This window comes from Barbus barbus, assembly GCF_936440315.1.
Source record: "Barbus barbus genome assembly, chromosome: 30".
Taxonomy (NCBI): domain Eukaryota; kingdom Metazoa; phylum Chordata; class Actinopteri; order Cypriniformes; family Cyprinidae; genus Barbus; species Barbus barbus.
In genome coordinates, this window is record NC_136758.1 from 25,441,061 (window position 1) to 25,458,506 (window position 17,446).

At 37.0% G+C, this 17,446-nt stretch overlaps 1 protein-coding gene across 1 annotated transcript in view; it reads right to left on the bottom strand.

Annotated features, from left to right (window-relative positions):
* LOC306850453 (A-kinase anchor protein 6-like) overlaps positions 1–16,149 on the bottom strand; it is a gene marked incomplete at its 5' end in the record, with an annotated part of 108,482 nt that extends 92,333 nt beyond the window's left edge. Inside the window, 5 exons of the mRNA XM_079386106.1 lie at positions 4,887–5,009; positions 10,666–12,063; positions 12,386–12,637; positions 15,754–15,932; positions 16,023–16,149. Of these exons, the coding sequence (XP_079242232.1) occupies positions 4,887–5,009; positions 10,666–12,063; positions 12,386–12,637; positions 15,754–15,932; positions 16,023–16,149 (2,079 nt within the window). The remainder of the gene's footprint in view (positions 1–4,886; positions 5,010–10,665; positions 12,064–12,385; positions 12,638–15,753; positions 15,933–16,022) is intronic.
* Positions 16,150–17,446: the final 1,297 nt, after the last annotated feature.

Below are 17,446 nucleotides of genomic sequence, written 5' to 3' on the forward strand. Positions count from 1 at the left end.
TGAAATAATAGGAAAATCTAATTAAAATGGAACAGTTTATTGAACCTTTAGACAAAAACTTTTTTTTTAAATTAAAAGTTTTTTTGTTGAGTATCATATTGTTTCATATTTGAGTTGAGTATCATATATATCAGGCTTTTATGGCTCATATAGTATGATACAGGAGAATAATGCATTAATATTAATGGAGGAAAAAAAAATCACCTGAATTTTATTCAGATGCTCAAATTGAGCAAAACTATGCAATTTTGTTGCTGATATTGGCAAAAAATGGACAAAAAGTGAGATAAAAATTCATCAGATCTTCATAACAATATAACAGACTCAGACTACTTACATAAAATGCATCCAAAATCATAGTTTTATGATCTGTAAACGTAATGCATACAATGATGATACTCACATTTGAACATGATTTTTGTAAAAAAAAAAAAAAAAAAGCATGCATAATCAAGTAAACCTAAGTTGCTTCAGTCTAGTAACAAGTACAAGTTTTTTCAGTGAATTTTTGATCATGAGTTTAATTTAGAAGCCTTAAAAATGTGCATATCAAATATGATACAGTAGTTTTTATCAGGTTAAGTAGGCAGTATACTGAACAAACAGAAAGCACTAACATCAGAAAGCACTAATAATGTACAAGTAAACAAGCCCTAAGTTTGGTGACTAAGAAAGCACAGAAATGGCCGTCGCATGCTAAATGGATGGTCTGGTGTCTGAGGCCGTCTGAGAGCGGAGCGAGAAGGCCGAGACTCTCTCTCTCTCTCAACTTTGTGCCATCAGAAAGCACTAATAATGTACAAGTAAACAAGCCTAAGTTTGGTGACTAAGAAAGCACAGAAATGGCTGTCGCATACTAAATGGATGGTCTGGTGTCTGAGGCCGTCTGAGAGCGGAGCGAGAAGGCCGAGACTCTCTCTCTCTCTCAACTTTGTGCCATCAGAAAGCGCGAGCGGGTCGAGACGGGTGATGGATCAGCAGGTGAGAGAATTTATCACTCATGACAGACACGAGAGAAAGTGAGGAGAGTTTATTTATGAGTTCGGATACAGGCTGAAATTGATATCCTTTACAGAGCTAAACGCCTTTAAAATGAGTAAACAAACCAAAGGGGGAAAAAACGCAGAATAAACAGATATCCATCACTGATTTATGCTACAACAAAATGCTCTAGTAATAGGGTGTAATATCAATTTTTGGTGCACATGGCAAGGACACTCGTATACTGTATTCAACGGCTTAAAAAGCGAACTGTAATAATCCCATCAACTATAACTGAGGCGATATCAATATCACATAATCTTATTAAGAGACTCTTTATATCAATTCGTGCAGCTCCAATTCAAGGTTCAGCATAAGCAATAAGGCAACGCACGTCATGTTTTATTAAACGAGGATGTACAAACACCTCAAAAACAACACAAAAACATTCCTGTCAAGTTTCAAGTTGTGAAAAGTACCCTTACATCCATTTCATCATCACCTTTACCTTCAAAACCCAGACTCAATGAGAAAATCCAATGTGTTTATGAATGAAACCTAACAGTTTGAGCGCACAAAGCCGAAATCTGCAGTTTTGTTTGCCATTACGCTACAAATTTGTGTAGCATCTTCACATGGGAGGTGATACGTGCTTTGTTCTGTTAGCTTGCCGCCCCGCTCTGGCAAGGATCAGACGTGAGGGCAGACAGGTTATCGCTTACTTGACATCAATAGATGTGCCACAGCAACCAGTGGACCACGAACCTCCCCCTGTCCTAATCCCCAAATCAGAGCGAGAGAGAACGGAGGGAAGGCTGCTGGGCGAGGAGGTGTCTGGAGACAGATTGGGGTTTGTGGATTCTGGGGTGAGGAGACAGGAGGACGGCCTGTCACTCTCTCCTGGATCAGAGTGTGTTAACAGTGCTGTGCTTGTTATTAAAGAGACAGTTCACCCATTTACTCACACTCATTTCATTCCAAACCTGCATGACTTTCATTCTTCTATATGAAAAACACAAGGAAATATTTTGAAAAATCTCCCAGGAATGTTTTGGTTTATGAAGGGGTCCAATGCTGTTTGGAGACCAACTTTCATGTTCAGAATGACAGGGTGAGAAAGTTTAAAATTAAGTTTTATATATATATAAAAAATTAAAAATATATTTAAATGTATATTTGAAAATATTAAAATATATATTAATGATATATGTATAAATATTATACTGTTATATACTATATTATTTATTTACAATTTACCTTAATATATTATACTTCATAAAATATTTATAAAATACAAATTTCTTATAAAGTAAAATTTCATTATGTTACAAATACATTTCAAAAAGCTTATTTAAGAACAATACTGGCTGACAAATCACATGCTATCTGCACTAGTATAGTATGTTGAAAGTAACATGCTGAAGATGGCCAGATGGTAACCATTTTTGGTGAATTTAGAAGTTCATGGATGTTTATTTTGTTTGTTTTTTGGCTGGGAAAGAAGACGAGTTTATTAACGTTTCCCTAGTGAAATAAACAGCTTTAAAAAGCCTAAGGTGAGTTTGCTGGCTGCCAAGCTGGTGGTTTGATGGTTTTAAAGGGGTTTTGAGCACACGAGTCAGTGGGTCAGACTGGAAAACAAGCTAAAATATCTTAAACAAGTAAATACAAGACCAGCAAACAACCTTGGGCTGGTTCAGCGGGGTTAACATTCAATTTTTATCAGATGGAGAAAAACGACTGCTGAAGCTGCAACTACAGTTTTTAAAATAGCAAATTCAAGTTATGAAGTACTAGATTTTAAAATGATTAATTTAGCTAGACGACAACACTAACATGCAAATACAAAACAGAATAAACAGGGTTTGTCATTGCAAACGGAAACTTCAAGAGACCATTTGACTAGACAATTTTGTCAGTGCTACATTTTTAGTCCATTTTTTCTGGAATTGAAAGACTTTACATTGAAAAATATATAAATTTACTAAATGTTTCAGTAGTTTTGTTAACATAGGACCATACCAGCATGTAAATGACACAAACAAATAGTCACGGCCACAAAACTCCAATTAACCTTTTTAAACACTGTCCACTCAAATGTAAAAGACTGTGTGGTTTATGTACTAACTGACATATAAAGAATGCCTTTAATGTTTGTGTGTATGTTGGAAAGCAGGAGCACAACTCACTATCTGTGTGACTGGGGGCCCTTGTTTCTGTGTCTCATTTGCCAATGGAGGCCGGCTTGTGTGTGTGTGTGTGTGTGTGTGTGTCGTTAATGTGATTCAGAGACCTGGATCCGCCACCCAGTGCAATCAATAGCTGTTTCATTTCACAATCTCTCAATGCCTTATAAAGAAAGCCCACTCCTTTTCTCTCTCTCTCCTTCTCTTCCTACCCTGCAACAGCCAACCTCCTTCTTACGGCTCTCCCGTGGGTACCGGAAAGATCCATGCTCACAGACACACACATATATGCGCACGGACACAAACACAAACACACACACACACACGCTCCCCACCTGCCAGCTGGACTTAATGCCCAGACATTAAACCTGTGAGAACATCCTGAGAGCCCCGAACGCTGGATGAGAGACCGCGAGTGTGTGACCCCTCTCTCTGAATCAATAAAAATGAGTGAAGCCCCTCACTATAAAACACAATGTGATTTTCCTCCTGCAGTACAGACGACCGGTCACACAGACAGATGGATAAACAAACACGTCTCGCTGGTGCACGAGGTAAACACGATACGCTTCTGATACAGGTTAGTAAGGGTTTCACACTCCCATTGGAAGGGCAACTCATAAATGAGATCTTTTTAATATCTCAATTAGTTTTTCTAGACAGCAATGTGAGGACAAATGGAGGACTTTGCTCATGTCTTCTACTTCTCAGATCTCTTGAAACCAAACCTAGCAATCTCACATGTCAACTAGTGGTCTGGGGTTAATATAATATCAGCATTTATCTATAATATAATGTTAAATTATACAGATTTATAAAAAAATACACGTACATTCACCATTTACTTTTGATAACATATAAAGACGTTAAATTATAAATGTTTATAAATAATGCATGTTCGTTTAAAATAATTTTTGATAATATTAAATATAATCCTATGTATTTATAAAAATATTTTAAACTTTGGAATAGAGAAAATTTATAATTTACTGTAAATTATTTATTTAAATATGATAAACACCATATATAAAAATGTCAAAATATATATATTTATAAATAAATGAATGTACATTTATAATTTGATAATATAGTAATCTATATATATTTATATTCATAAAAAATATATTTTGGAATAGAGGACATTTAGAGTAAATTATAAATTATTTATATAAATATTATATATTACAATATAAGAATATGTTAAATTATACATGTATATTTATAATTTACTTTGATTATATGAAATTTATTATAAAATATTTGTATTTCATACACACACATAGTAATTTATCAAAAATTTACAGTAAATAATAAATTACGTTTTTATTACTGTAAAATATAAAATTCTACCGTAAAACTCTTTTCAAAAGCAAATGCACATAAATAATTATTAATACATTTCAAGACCAAATCATCTGAGCTGCTATCTGCTTTAATTTTATAGATATAAATCTTTTTGTACATAAACAATCAACTCATCTGTGACTATTTTGATTCCTCCTGAGCAATTTATAAAGAAACATTGGAGACAAAGGTAATACTTGTGATGAAACTATGAAAGAGCAACATCTGAGCAAAAATCCTCCTTTAAGATTGTAAAATGAAATCAAAACAAAGCAGTATGAACACTAGGGGAAACACTTCTGACCATGTGCACATTTGTTAACTTATGTGAGTTTTTACACACTGAAGGATTTCGATGGATAGACGTTTACTCACAAGGTGAGTTTCCAGGTAGAGTTTGAGGCTGTCGATATCAGCTCTGGGTGGCGTCCAGTTGTCTGTGGTTTCTAGAGCATCTCTCAGCCAGCAGATGAACTCATCCAGTTTGCTGACAAAACCCTGCAAGAACAAACACAGGCACATCAACACAGTCAAACACAGCAAATGTGATTGCTTTGACATCAAAAGTCTCGAAACATAAAAATCTGACCAAAACCACCATGTGTTACACCACAACACAACAAACAGGGCCTCAGAAAAATAATCAAGTGTTTCGATAAGGTTTGATAAACTGATAAAAGTTTTGAAGCAAGGGTTTGCATTTGTCAAAAGCACACAATGCTTAAGGGAATGTCACACAGAAGCTGCTCTTGATGTGCCTCAATGGCTTTTTCAGTAAGAGGAGATTCAATGTGCTCGGTGTGTGTCCATACTGCCATCTGCTGGACCACAGAAACACTAGATTCCACCAGCTGCTTCTAGCTAAAACAAACACTTGAGGAACAGCTCACTGAAAATTTCAAACTGTGTCATTTTAAAGCTGTCTTTCATCCATACACCAAAAAGGAGACGTTTTACAGAATGTCCAAACTGCTCTTTTCCAAACAACAAATGCAGATGGAGTGTTTATACCTAAAAAAGGACAAAACAACCCGTATAGGAGTCTATATTAGTATCTACAGCTACCTATCAAGTCTTCTGAAGACACATGAAAGTGTCTTTGTGTGAGGAACTGGCCAAAATTTAAGTTGTAATTCAATGAAAATCTCCCAATGTGTTTCATAAGACTTTAGAAGTCATATAGCCTGTTTTTACTATACTTTTATGGTACTATTGTGTTATTTTTGGTGCACTCATTTGAGCAGTTTGAACATCCTTCAGCACATGGAAGAAAAAGTATGAAATGATGGTGAGTAAATGATAACATTCCTTCAAGTCTGTGGTTAAGCAGAGGGTGAACGTCGAGGATCTGAGCTCTAATTAGAGTGACAAATATGCCGGTCTTCTGATGTTCTGATGTCATATGCCCAAACGGATCAAATACCATTTCAGAAAGTCTCTAATGAACCATCTGAATGTAATATGAGAACATCTCACCCTTTCTCCAAAGCAGCTCCTCCTGCTCATTATCTAACATTGGCGAAAATCAAAGATATTGATACAAATGACCTCTCCTCAGACGCTAAAAATCCCATAATTTATCGACTGTTTGGCCTTCACTGGCAGACAAGCTTTGAAGTAGATGAGACTGGCTCTGCTTTCAAAGCTAAATGCTGGAGAGGAATCAGATCTGCCATTTCAGATGTCAGAATAAGGCCTGAATGCATCTCCTACTGGTTTCTATGCGTTGAGCAGATCAACTGGACCTGGTTTTGGTCTGGCGGACTGTCTTGGTCAAGCTGGCCAGAGCTGGTAGACCACTTTGATGTTGAAAGAAAGCCCTGAAACTATCGCACATCTCTCCAGCTTTGCTGCAATATTGTATATCATCATATAGACCAAAGGAATTCTGTGAGATTGTGGCAGTCGATGGAGATCAATAGATACTGCCGCTAAATTATTCCCCTGGCAGGGACGGCGTGCGATTCGCTCTCATCTTGTGCACTGATAAAGCTCTCAGAGCAGATGAATATGTAGCCGCTGGTCACAGCATTAACTGAGCTTGTCACCAGACCTGTTTGTGAGTGTATTACAGAGGGAGGAAGAGAAAATGAGACGCAACTCCATGCCCCAGAGAAAGAAAAAGAAAGAGACAGACAGACAGAGAGAGAGTGAGAGAGCACTAATATGCGAGGGCAGCCGGTTGCTGCCAAATTCATATTTGAATTGGACAACTTCAGAAACCAATCACTCCTTTTATCGCCATATTCAATGCGTACAACAAGAATTGTTCACCCAAAATGAAAATTTGTTGATTAAATCGTCTTGATGTAGTTTGTCTGCTTTTCTCAGACAATTTGCATTAAATAGGAATTGTTCACTCAAAAATTAATAAAATAAAATAAAAAATAAATAAATGAAATTACATTGCCAGTTATGAAAATGTCACAATGAAAAATTGGCTTCATTTTCTATATGCAATGAATATTTAAATAAATAAATGTATATGGTCTTAAAGATAAGCATCATAGTTTATACCTAATATAATACTTTAAATATGTAAATATAATTATGTAAATATATTATCTATCTATCTATCTATCTATATATATATATAATTTTCTCTTATTTAAAATCCTTTAATCTTATTAAATTCCCTCATCTTTTTATTTTATTTTATTTGTTTTGCATTTTGTATTTTTTTTTTTGTACATTCTTATTTTTATTTTATTATAACTGGCACCAAAAATAAAGACGCAAAGACAAAGATATGGAAAGAATGTCAAAGTGGGGGGAGGCAGAGGAGACACAGAGAGAGAGAGAGAGAGAGAGAGAGAGAGAGAGAGAGAGAGAGAGAGAGAGAGAGAGAGAAAGACAAGGAGAAGGGGAAGACGGGTTGGTGGCGTCACACATGACTAGTCTCCTGAGACGCCCCCAAGAAGAGGCTTCAGCTGCCAGCTGTCTGTTGCCATGAGAATGAAGTCATCTCCAGCTGCTGAATACTAATGTAATCAATCACCTCCTCCTGTGACACGCATCATCTCAGGTGGATGTGGCTGCCTACCTCCACCCGCTCCAGTGAGCTTACTGCACACACTCACACACACTCACATACACTCACATACACGCACACGCCTGCACTGGAATCAAAGGAAGGATTACAGCTGAAAACTTTTGAGGGCATCCTTCCCTTCACTAGTCATTCACCTCCATCAGATCGGCATGATTGCCATGGATACTGCTCCTAAGACATGAGGAGTGTTATGAAGTAGCTTTCAAAAGTGCTTCCTATGCTGTAAGGATTGATCTGCTTGGATGAAACAGAAGAAGATAAAATATGCATTAGTGTGAACTGAAAGAATTCCAGTGGACGATATAAAGTCATGACACTGGATGAAATGTGTCTAATGTTATTGATCATTGTAAATCAGTTGCAATTTACATAAAATTAGCCTCTGTGTTAAGACTGCATTTTAAGAACAGTAGAAGTAAATGGTCTTATTTTTTATTTTATTTTTTAATAGCACTATGTTTAAATCTATGTTTTAATGTAACTGACCTTTGATCTTAAATCATTAAAACTTATTTGTAAGACTAGTCTGAGTATTTTATGCAACAGACCATAGAATAAATGCACTAAATATTGCACACAAACAGTATAACCATAGTTCCCACCAAAATACCGGTTATAAAACTAATGCAGACTCTTAATAAATTAATATGGCACCTCCTTCAAACAGTGCAAGAATGATTTGGCTTAATTTTTTTTACAATAGTGGCTAATATCAAATTACCATGTTTTTACTGTAGAATCCATAACTTTAATTTCTATTGCATTTTGGCGCACTATGCACGTTTTTAAACCAAAACATCAAAAGATGCATCTAAATGACCTTGTTAATTAAACTTAATCTAATGCACTTATGATTGACTCATTTTCAGTTATTAATCTATATTAATTTAGGTTTACAGAATGGTGTTCCTGGTGTGAATTTCTATTTGACCACCAGATGGCATAGATAGTACGCTACTGTGTCTCTAACACAGTAAACCAAACAGTAAAACTAATCTCATGGTCAACAGTCAGAAAATTATTATGCTTTATCTTTTTAGAACAAAACTTTGCCATTTATATTATATTGATGTAATTCTTATCTATGTTCTTTCAAACATAAAGTCTAACGCATTACTGGTGAGACCTGATGAATCTAGATGGCTAAATAATAAAACATCACAGTATTAAATTACTGCTTATTCCAACAGTATATTGCCAACTATTAAAAAAATAAATATGTTTATATGTATCATTCCATGATAAACATTTCAAACAGCAGTATGCCACAGTATGCTGACCTCACTAGTCTGTCTCATTATGTACAGTAAGCGTTATTCATTTGGCTCATTCGACAACCTGCTTGTGATGTTCCTTATTTGCTTAATAAAAGCATCTGCTAATTAATAAAATGTAAATACAATTGCATATTTAATTAATTTTTGTATTTATTTTTTTATGTTTTGATATGGCATGCAGTCTGATCAAACAAGTCAAAAAAAGTAAAAACAAAAAAGCTCTAATTTACAGTCCATGTGTCACACAATTCCTAAAGCTAGACGCATTGCATTGTGGGATACAACATTTCAGCAAATGTATTAAGTCATCTGGGCATTTCCATGCATCCAGAAAATCTGCATACAGTGAATAGTGCACATACTATATAGTTCAGCAACAATAAGAATATGATAGTATGCTATTCTGCACATAGCCCATAAGAAAGTGAAGAACTAGTCTGACAAGTTTGGGTTTCCTCAAGCACCCGGCTTCTTTATAAACACGATTGCATGTTCTTAATTATGTAGCTAATAATTTAATTACAGACTTGGGACTGAAGAGAGGTTGTCGAGGAGTGCAATCCTGTTAATTAAGCTTTGAATATTAGCAAAAGGCTGAGGTGGCTTGTTAGTTCATTACCCCTTTAGTTATCAGCTGTTTTTAATATCTGCTTAGTGTAGTGACACATATTAACTGCCGCCTCTATGTGAATGAGGATTAAGGCATACAAATGACTTCCTTAGTGATTATATCCCTTTCAAATTAAATCAGAAATGCAGAACTGTGATAATTGTAAGTTTAACCAGTGAGACGGTTAACATTAACACTTGCTTATTTAGTTTTGCTGAGAGATATGTAAGGAATAGGCCTAGTGTACTAACTACTCTTAATATTTCTGCAATATGTATACTAACATGAACTGATCTGTCAAAATTACCACAAATATTGCTGAAATGTATCCACTCATTATTTTACATGGCTGCCGAAAGTCAAGATAATTTTTCTGAAAATTGCATTCAAAATGCAAAATAAGGTTAATAACTAAATGCCACTCACATGCAACATGTTGAGATCATGTGACAGCAAATGTAGCTACAGTTTGTTAAATGTTTATTATAGAATACAATTTAACTTACTATAAATCAGTATGCACTTTACTGTACAAACTGCACAGTGTTCAATACACTGAATAAGGTACAGTAAATAGTATATATTCAGTTAATACGGCACAATATACAGTATATATGGAACAATATGAAGTATCTACTGCACAGTGTTACCGCATATACAACATAACACAGCATCTGGTTATGTACGACAGTATAAAGTATATACTGCATAGTATTCAGTATACAGTACATACGCCATGGTGTACAGTAAATACTGTACAGAATTAATATAGAATAAATAAAGCACAGAATACAAGGAACAGTATAAAGTACCTTCAATATAGCACAGTATATACTGGCCAGTAATCAGTATACTGTATATATAACAATATTCAATTTTATAAGTCACAGTACACAGTATATACAGTATGGAACTGTATACAGTACATACTGCATGTTTTTTAGTATATACGGCACAGTATACAGCATATACTGCACAGTACTCAGTAAGTAGTAAGCTAGTATTCATTTTCAAAAACAGTCCTTGAAAAAATTGCTAAGTATACTGCATTAAGCTAACTGAGACTTGTTATAACACTTGCATATCATTGCTCTTTTTTTATTTTGATTGCTTCCATGTAATTCGCTTTGGATAAAAGTGTCTACTAATGACTAAATGTAAATGTAAATGTAATGTTATGCAAGAATACTGTTCCAAAAAGCAGAAATCTCTTACCTCTAGCTTCGCCCAGACATCATGGTAGTTCTCTTGGTGCTGAATATCTGCTAGTAGTTGCTGTATCAAGGGTGTGCACTGAAACATCATCTTTGGTGCATTGGGCCAGCCAGCTGATATATTTCTACCCCTGGACTCAGGTGTACTTCGCGCCCCCTCATCCTCAGACAACAGGTCGCTAAGTGGGCCAGACTCGATGCTGTCAATCAGAGAAGGCGCCACGTCACTTGAGGAGGTAGGTGAAAAGCGGCCGGCTGGGGAGGGCTTCTTATAGGGGTGAAGCAAAAGGAGATCATTGCTGCTCTCCCAATCAGGGTTGACCTCAGTGAGCTCCCAGTCATCCACGTCCTGGATGGACTCTTGCAGGCCTCTTTGCGGTAAAGCCTGAGTGAGGCTTTCCAGCTTCATCGCCAACATCTCTGTCTTTTTCAGCTGGGCGGGAAGAGCGAGGAACTCATCTGAGCCATACCAGTGCTCTTTGGTGCTCCCTGATGTGTTGGAGATGCACAGCGCATTCTGGTTCACGATCCAGAGAGAACCTGTGGCGGGGGCTTGATCGTCTGGGCTGGATGACATTTCCCGCTGGTCAGGGTCTGAGATGTCCTCCCCTGAAGATGGTAGAGGGCTGGAAGAGTCACTGTAAGCCTGCTTGACTTTGGAGTGCATAGTCTTGAATTTTGTCAAGTGCTTCTGCGTGTGGAATCCCTGCATGGCCTCTGATGAGCGTCTCTCCAGAGGGACTTCCGATGGTCTCTTGAGACTCATCTGCAAGTTCCTCCCGTTCACGGCATGGAGACTCTCATAGGACTGACTCCCATTGCCTGGATAGACTGATTCCAGCTCCAGCCAGAACTTTGAGCGATCTGGTGTATCCAAAAGGGAGGGTGTGCTTCTGCTCAAATCAGCCTGGTACTGGAGAGGCGAAGACCTAGTGCACCTTGTGTCCCCATCACCCTCCAGATACATGGGCTTCTTAGGCAAAGGCTGTGTAGGAGAGATGTCACTCTTAAAGCCACCTTGAAGAGGGCGTTTGGAAAGGCCAAACCCGCAATCTCCCTGCATTGCTGAATCTGGTGCTTTTTCTTCTTCGGTGGGGTCACTGATTGTCTCTTGAGGTTCCTGGGTGGAGGTAACAGACTCTTCTGCAGGTGGAGATGATGCTTGGTTTTGTCTAGAGGCCGCGATGTTGAGGAGATCCACACTCTGAAGCAGTTCTGGAAAGTCTTGCTCCAGCTCGGGATAAAGGGAGCGTGGCCCTCGACCTTCTGGATCGTCAATGGGGCTGTAGTCACTCAGTTCATAAGCAGTGATGCCGCAGTCCAAGGAGAAGTAGTCTTTACTGCATTTAATGGTCAGTTGGCCAGAGTCGTCCACTTCTGTCAAAGCATCCAGCCGAGCCTAAAGATGATCAAGACCACAAAAACAAACAGACTTATTTGCAAACTCAAACTTAAAATGTAATCAAATCAATCCTGAATTGATCTGGGATAAGCAAGTACACTTCACTGCAAGTGTTTGCTAGAAAAGCATGTTTGCAAGGGTTGTCTGTTCTGAATGTCTTTGGTCAAGGCAATATCAAATGAGTTTATGGTACACTCCCAGCAGAACGTTGCATAACTAACTTTCTGTCCTTGTAAATTAGTAAGGGTTGTACCCTGAGTAAGGGATGTACCCGCTTTAGGTGGTATAATTTGGATGATGTTTTGGAAATGTATCTGACCTCATCGTGATCCTGGCTGAAGGCTTGTAGTATGTCTGTCTGGCGGGTGTAGTTGCCGTTGGAGTCCTGGAGGCCCTGGAGAAGCCTCTCTTTCAGAACCAACACGGACACTCGCAACTGGTGCCAGAGGAGCTGCACGCTTCGGATGTCCACTATGATGTTCACCGAGTAAGACAGGAGCTTCAGGGAGAACTCGGTCTCCAACAGGGCATGGATCTGCTCAACATGATCCGATATGTCTTCACAGATGTCCTATCAGACAGACAAATGCACAGTCAGTCAACTGATATTATGATCTGCAATTTTATGCATGGTATTACACATCATATGATGGCACTGGATTCATACAGCACAATTTCTGATCATGTGGCTTTCTAAACTACTTCCTCCTGTGCTAAAATACCTATTTCCATCAGCAACCCAGAACCCACAGCATATTAAAAAGACACATCCCTCTGAAGACTTCTTAGATGGAAGACGTTGAATGTTCAAACAAAGTAGTTTATATGAATTACAATTCATGAGAAAGAGCAGAAAGAACGAGACATGAGTAACAAGTACTTGGGAATTCTCTGAAAGAAGAGAGATTTTTCCAGAATCACGGCTCACTGATGCAAAGATTGAATTACTCAACAGGATATATCTGCATCATGCATACCAAATACCATTATTATGGTCGCTGATAGAAACAGCTCAGATTTCAAGGCTTTTCTGGAGTTTTAGCATTTAATATTGTTTTGCTAAAAGGAATTAAACTTCAGTCAAGTGAAGATTACTTGAACCTACCTTCAACCAGGCACAAGTCAACAACATCACCATGTTATGTATCCATGTAAGAGGAAATGGAGGGACATTTGAGTCATTTTCACATGACATGTGAATAATACAGAGGAGATCACAGAATATACCAAAGAGCACCACACTGCCCATGTGGTTTTCCCAGTAAATGATGTCTTTCGTAACATATACACCACCATTCAAAATACTGTACAGTGCTGTTGTACTTCTTGATATTTTTACGATTTCAAAATGATTTCACTGGGATCTTATTGAGATATATAATATCATTATAGTCGCTAACCAGTTGCTTGTAGCATCAGGTTCATCTGATTTGAAGGTCACTAGGTCTAGGGGGCTTTTCTTTTACTGTCACTGTGGTTCAAATCATAAATCATGCAGCCAGAGGCAGATATTAAAAGGCTAGTTTCAGACCCGTAACTAATTTCAGAAAATGAGCTCACAAAACAGAATAAGATGAGATGGTGTAGAAACACTACACAGCAACTGCACATTAAAATAGACCCCAAAAACGTATTTGGACATTTAAGTCTCAACTTAACAGTGTCATTCATTGCATTAGACAATGATTGCATGTGAAGTCAGATAGCAATTGCATTTTTTCTACAAAGTAATGCAATGAGAGACTTTTTAAAGTGTACCTTAAGTGTCTAAATTCTGTTTGGGTCTACTGTTTGTGGTTGGATCATGTCATGTTCCCTCCCCCAGCCTGTGTAAGTCAGGAGGTTCAGCTGCTAGGAAAGTTTGGCAGTTGCCTCATCTTATCCAAAATTAAAACATTTGTCATTTATAAAAAAAAAAAAATTTTAATTTAGCAGTCAAAATTGGACATGTTTCCAAGGATATAAACTGGAACTTCCTTTTGAAACATTTTGCCACTTTGATATCATTGTAACTGCATCATAAATTAAAATGGTATTTGTATTTAACTGCATTAAATACAAAATATCAATTCAAGTGGCAACTGCATCTTTGTGTTTTTTTTATCTGCAAAAACAAACTAGTTTTGTATTTTGTCCAAAACGTGTGAAAATGTCAGAACCTAAAAATCACCAAGACAATTAACAGAAAGGTGAGAGAGGATATAGTTCACAGGAGCATTTATGGGGCATGGAAGACATGCCAGAACAACTGCAGCTCGTTGTCAACACAGCAACACCAGAGCTACGGCCAGCAGCATCTCTGATACGGTGTCGTCCACTCCCTAAAATAACACGGCACCGCTGAATGTAGGTCAGACATGCCGCCAAAATGCAGCAGGTCCCATACACTTCTGCCTCGCTGGCTCAAAAACAACAGGGTTCATGGATCACCTACTTCAGCACATATACTGTAATACAGATTATGATGATTTAAACCAAAAGGTCCCCTGAAGATAGTGTCAAGATTTATCACTTAAGTATCGCATCAAAAAGATTCAAATATCTAATTCATGAAATATTTCAATGATATAGTGGGAGAGCTACTTTAGGTTAGGCATTAAAACAAATGCTTTTACATGAAGCACTTCCCAGCTTAAAAAATCTCAGGGTTTATTTTAAACATTATCTGGTATGTTTGACTCTCTATAATGACTCAAATGACTGATTCTCATTGGTTAACTGCAGCATTATAATGACCACAAAAATATTTAATTGATCATTATCTCAATTTCTTACTTAGCTGTGCAGGTTTCAAGTCTCATATGACTCTGTGGAGTCTTTTCCCCCACTCAAATCAATATATTACGTTCCATTTTCCAAGGTCAATATCACAAAATAAACCTTTCAGGGTCACACAAGACCCTCATCGCCTAGGCTTTATTTTGTGATACTGAGCAGCTAACTGTTCACTAGCTCATGTACACCAAAAAAGGCTTTTCCCCCCAAATAAATTAATACTATTCCACAACTATTTTAGCAGCAATAATAAGAAGAAATATTTCTTGAGCAGCAAATCAGCATATTAGAATGATTTCTGAAGGACCGTGTGACACTGAAGACTGAAGTAATGATGCTGAAAATTCATCACGGAAATAAATAATATTTTAAAATATATTCACATAGAAAACTGTCATTTCAAATTTTAATAATATTTCACTATAGTCCCGTTTTTATTGTATTTTTGATCAAATAAATACAGCCTTGGTGAGCATAAGAGACTTCTTTCAAACATCTTTTTAAATACCGACCCAAAAAATTTTAAACAGTGAACAAAGATAGTTACAGAGTAGTACAAAAAACCTTGGTAGTACTATGGTACTTTTGTGTACTTTTCATCACTAGCCAGTGAAAGTGACAGGGAAAGGTGTAAGCCTCTCAATACCATGTGACCTCTGATGATACAAGCACATGGGCACGCACACAAACACTCCCACGTACATGAACTTTCAATAAAAGTTCTTCCTTTTCCAAATGCTAAATAATACATAAACCTTTTCCTACAAAACATGCCATTTCTCAGCCTTTATCATTTGGAAGCCACTCGACTTCCCACCCTAACAATATTTCAAACAATCTCAGCAATGTCAACCCATCAGAGGCTTCTTATTAGAAAAATACTTGAGCGTGTCAGTTGATCCGTCCTCTTACCTGCTCGCTGGCTGAAGTAAAACACAATGAATCAAAGAGAATGAAGTCAGAGATTGGTTTAGTGTGCTCTGCGCTGCATGCGGCGCTGATGTGTGTCAGATCTGATGTCAGATGTGACAGCTCTGAGCGCTTGTGCTGTCTGATATGCTGTCGTTCTCTCTCTCTGTATCTATTCCTCACTCACTTCACTGGCCTGTTTCTTCCATTCTGTCTTTCTCTCTGAAGGAGGGGCTGCCTCACCACACCGAGGGGCTATTTTGGGACTTGACCTCTCCCTCCCTCCAGCAGCCCTCGTGCTGCTCTCACTCTGTCTGGGCCACCGGCACGGGCAGCTGCTGCCGGGGGAATTACAAGGGGGTTTGAGGAGTAACTGGAGATGATAAGGTCACAGCACATACTGGGGCTACCACATTAGCATTAACACCAACAAGGCTACTCTACATTGTGCAGTATAATACAACCTATATGTGCAAAGAAATCTGGTTTATTTACTGCTGTGTTAAGGATTTGCATAATGCAGATCAGTTTATTTGGCACAATAGATTTCAAGCAAATCGACATTTGCTTTTTTATCTATATATTTGAAACAAGGAAAACAACTTTTAAAATAATGTTAACCTCTCTGAAGATGCAAAAGATTCTTTAGAAAAACTAAAAGCTTTTCAAAATTATTGAATTTATTATAGTAAATAGGCCTACCTAAAATGTTTTAAACGTTGCCATCATGGAAATACCACAGTATTTGATGAAGTTATACTTTGGAAAACCATGTAGGCCTAAATCATACACCATTCAAAAATCTGGATTCATTAAGATGTTTTGAAAGAAATTAATACTTTTATTCCGAAAGGATGCATTAAAATTATTAAAAGTGACACTAAATGCAGAAGATTTATATATATTTTTTTTAAATGGCATTCTTTGCCTCTATTGTCTACTCATCAACATATGAAGCAGCACAACTGTTTTCAACATTGATAATAATAACATGGTACCGCTACAGTAATATTTCCTAAGAAAATAACAACAGAATCTTTATTCAAGGGCTATAAAATGTTTATTGAGCATCAAATCAATTTGCTGATGATTTCTGAAGGATCATGTGACACTGAAGACTGGAGTAATGATGCTGAAAATTCAGCTTTGCATCACAGAAATGAATTATGTTTTAAAATATATTCACATAGAAAAAGGTTATTTCAAATTTTAAGAAGATTTCACAATATTACTGTTTTTATCGTGTTTTTGATCAAATAAATGCATACTTGTGAGCATAAGAAAAAAATCTTAAAAAGTCTTAAAACCATCACTAGTAATGTTTTGTAAGAAAACAACAACAGAATCTTAATTTAGGGCTATAAAATGGTCAAGTAGATAGTAAAAAGTTCCCTTAACTAACTAACACGCCCAAACAGAATCTATACATTTTAATTCTACCAAACAGATTTAAAAATGGGAGTACTGCAATCTTATTGGTAGTGGATAATTAATAATTTCGGACAAAAGATTGCATAAACAAACATGCAAAAAGACTAGAAATGTACATACGTTTAAAAACCACCACAACATGCAAATGACACAAAGTTTGAAATCTTTAGTACATCTGCATTCTCTGGATTCTGGATTCTCCACAGTACTAAGATTACATCACTCTAAATGTATGTCCATGTGAACTGATCTGGTCTCAACTGGG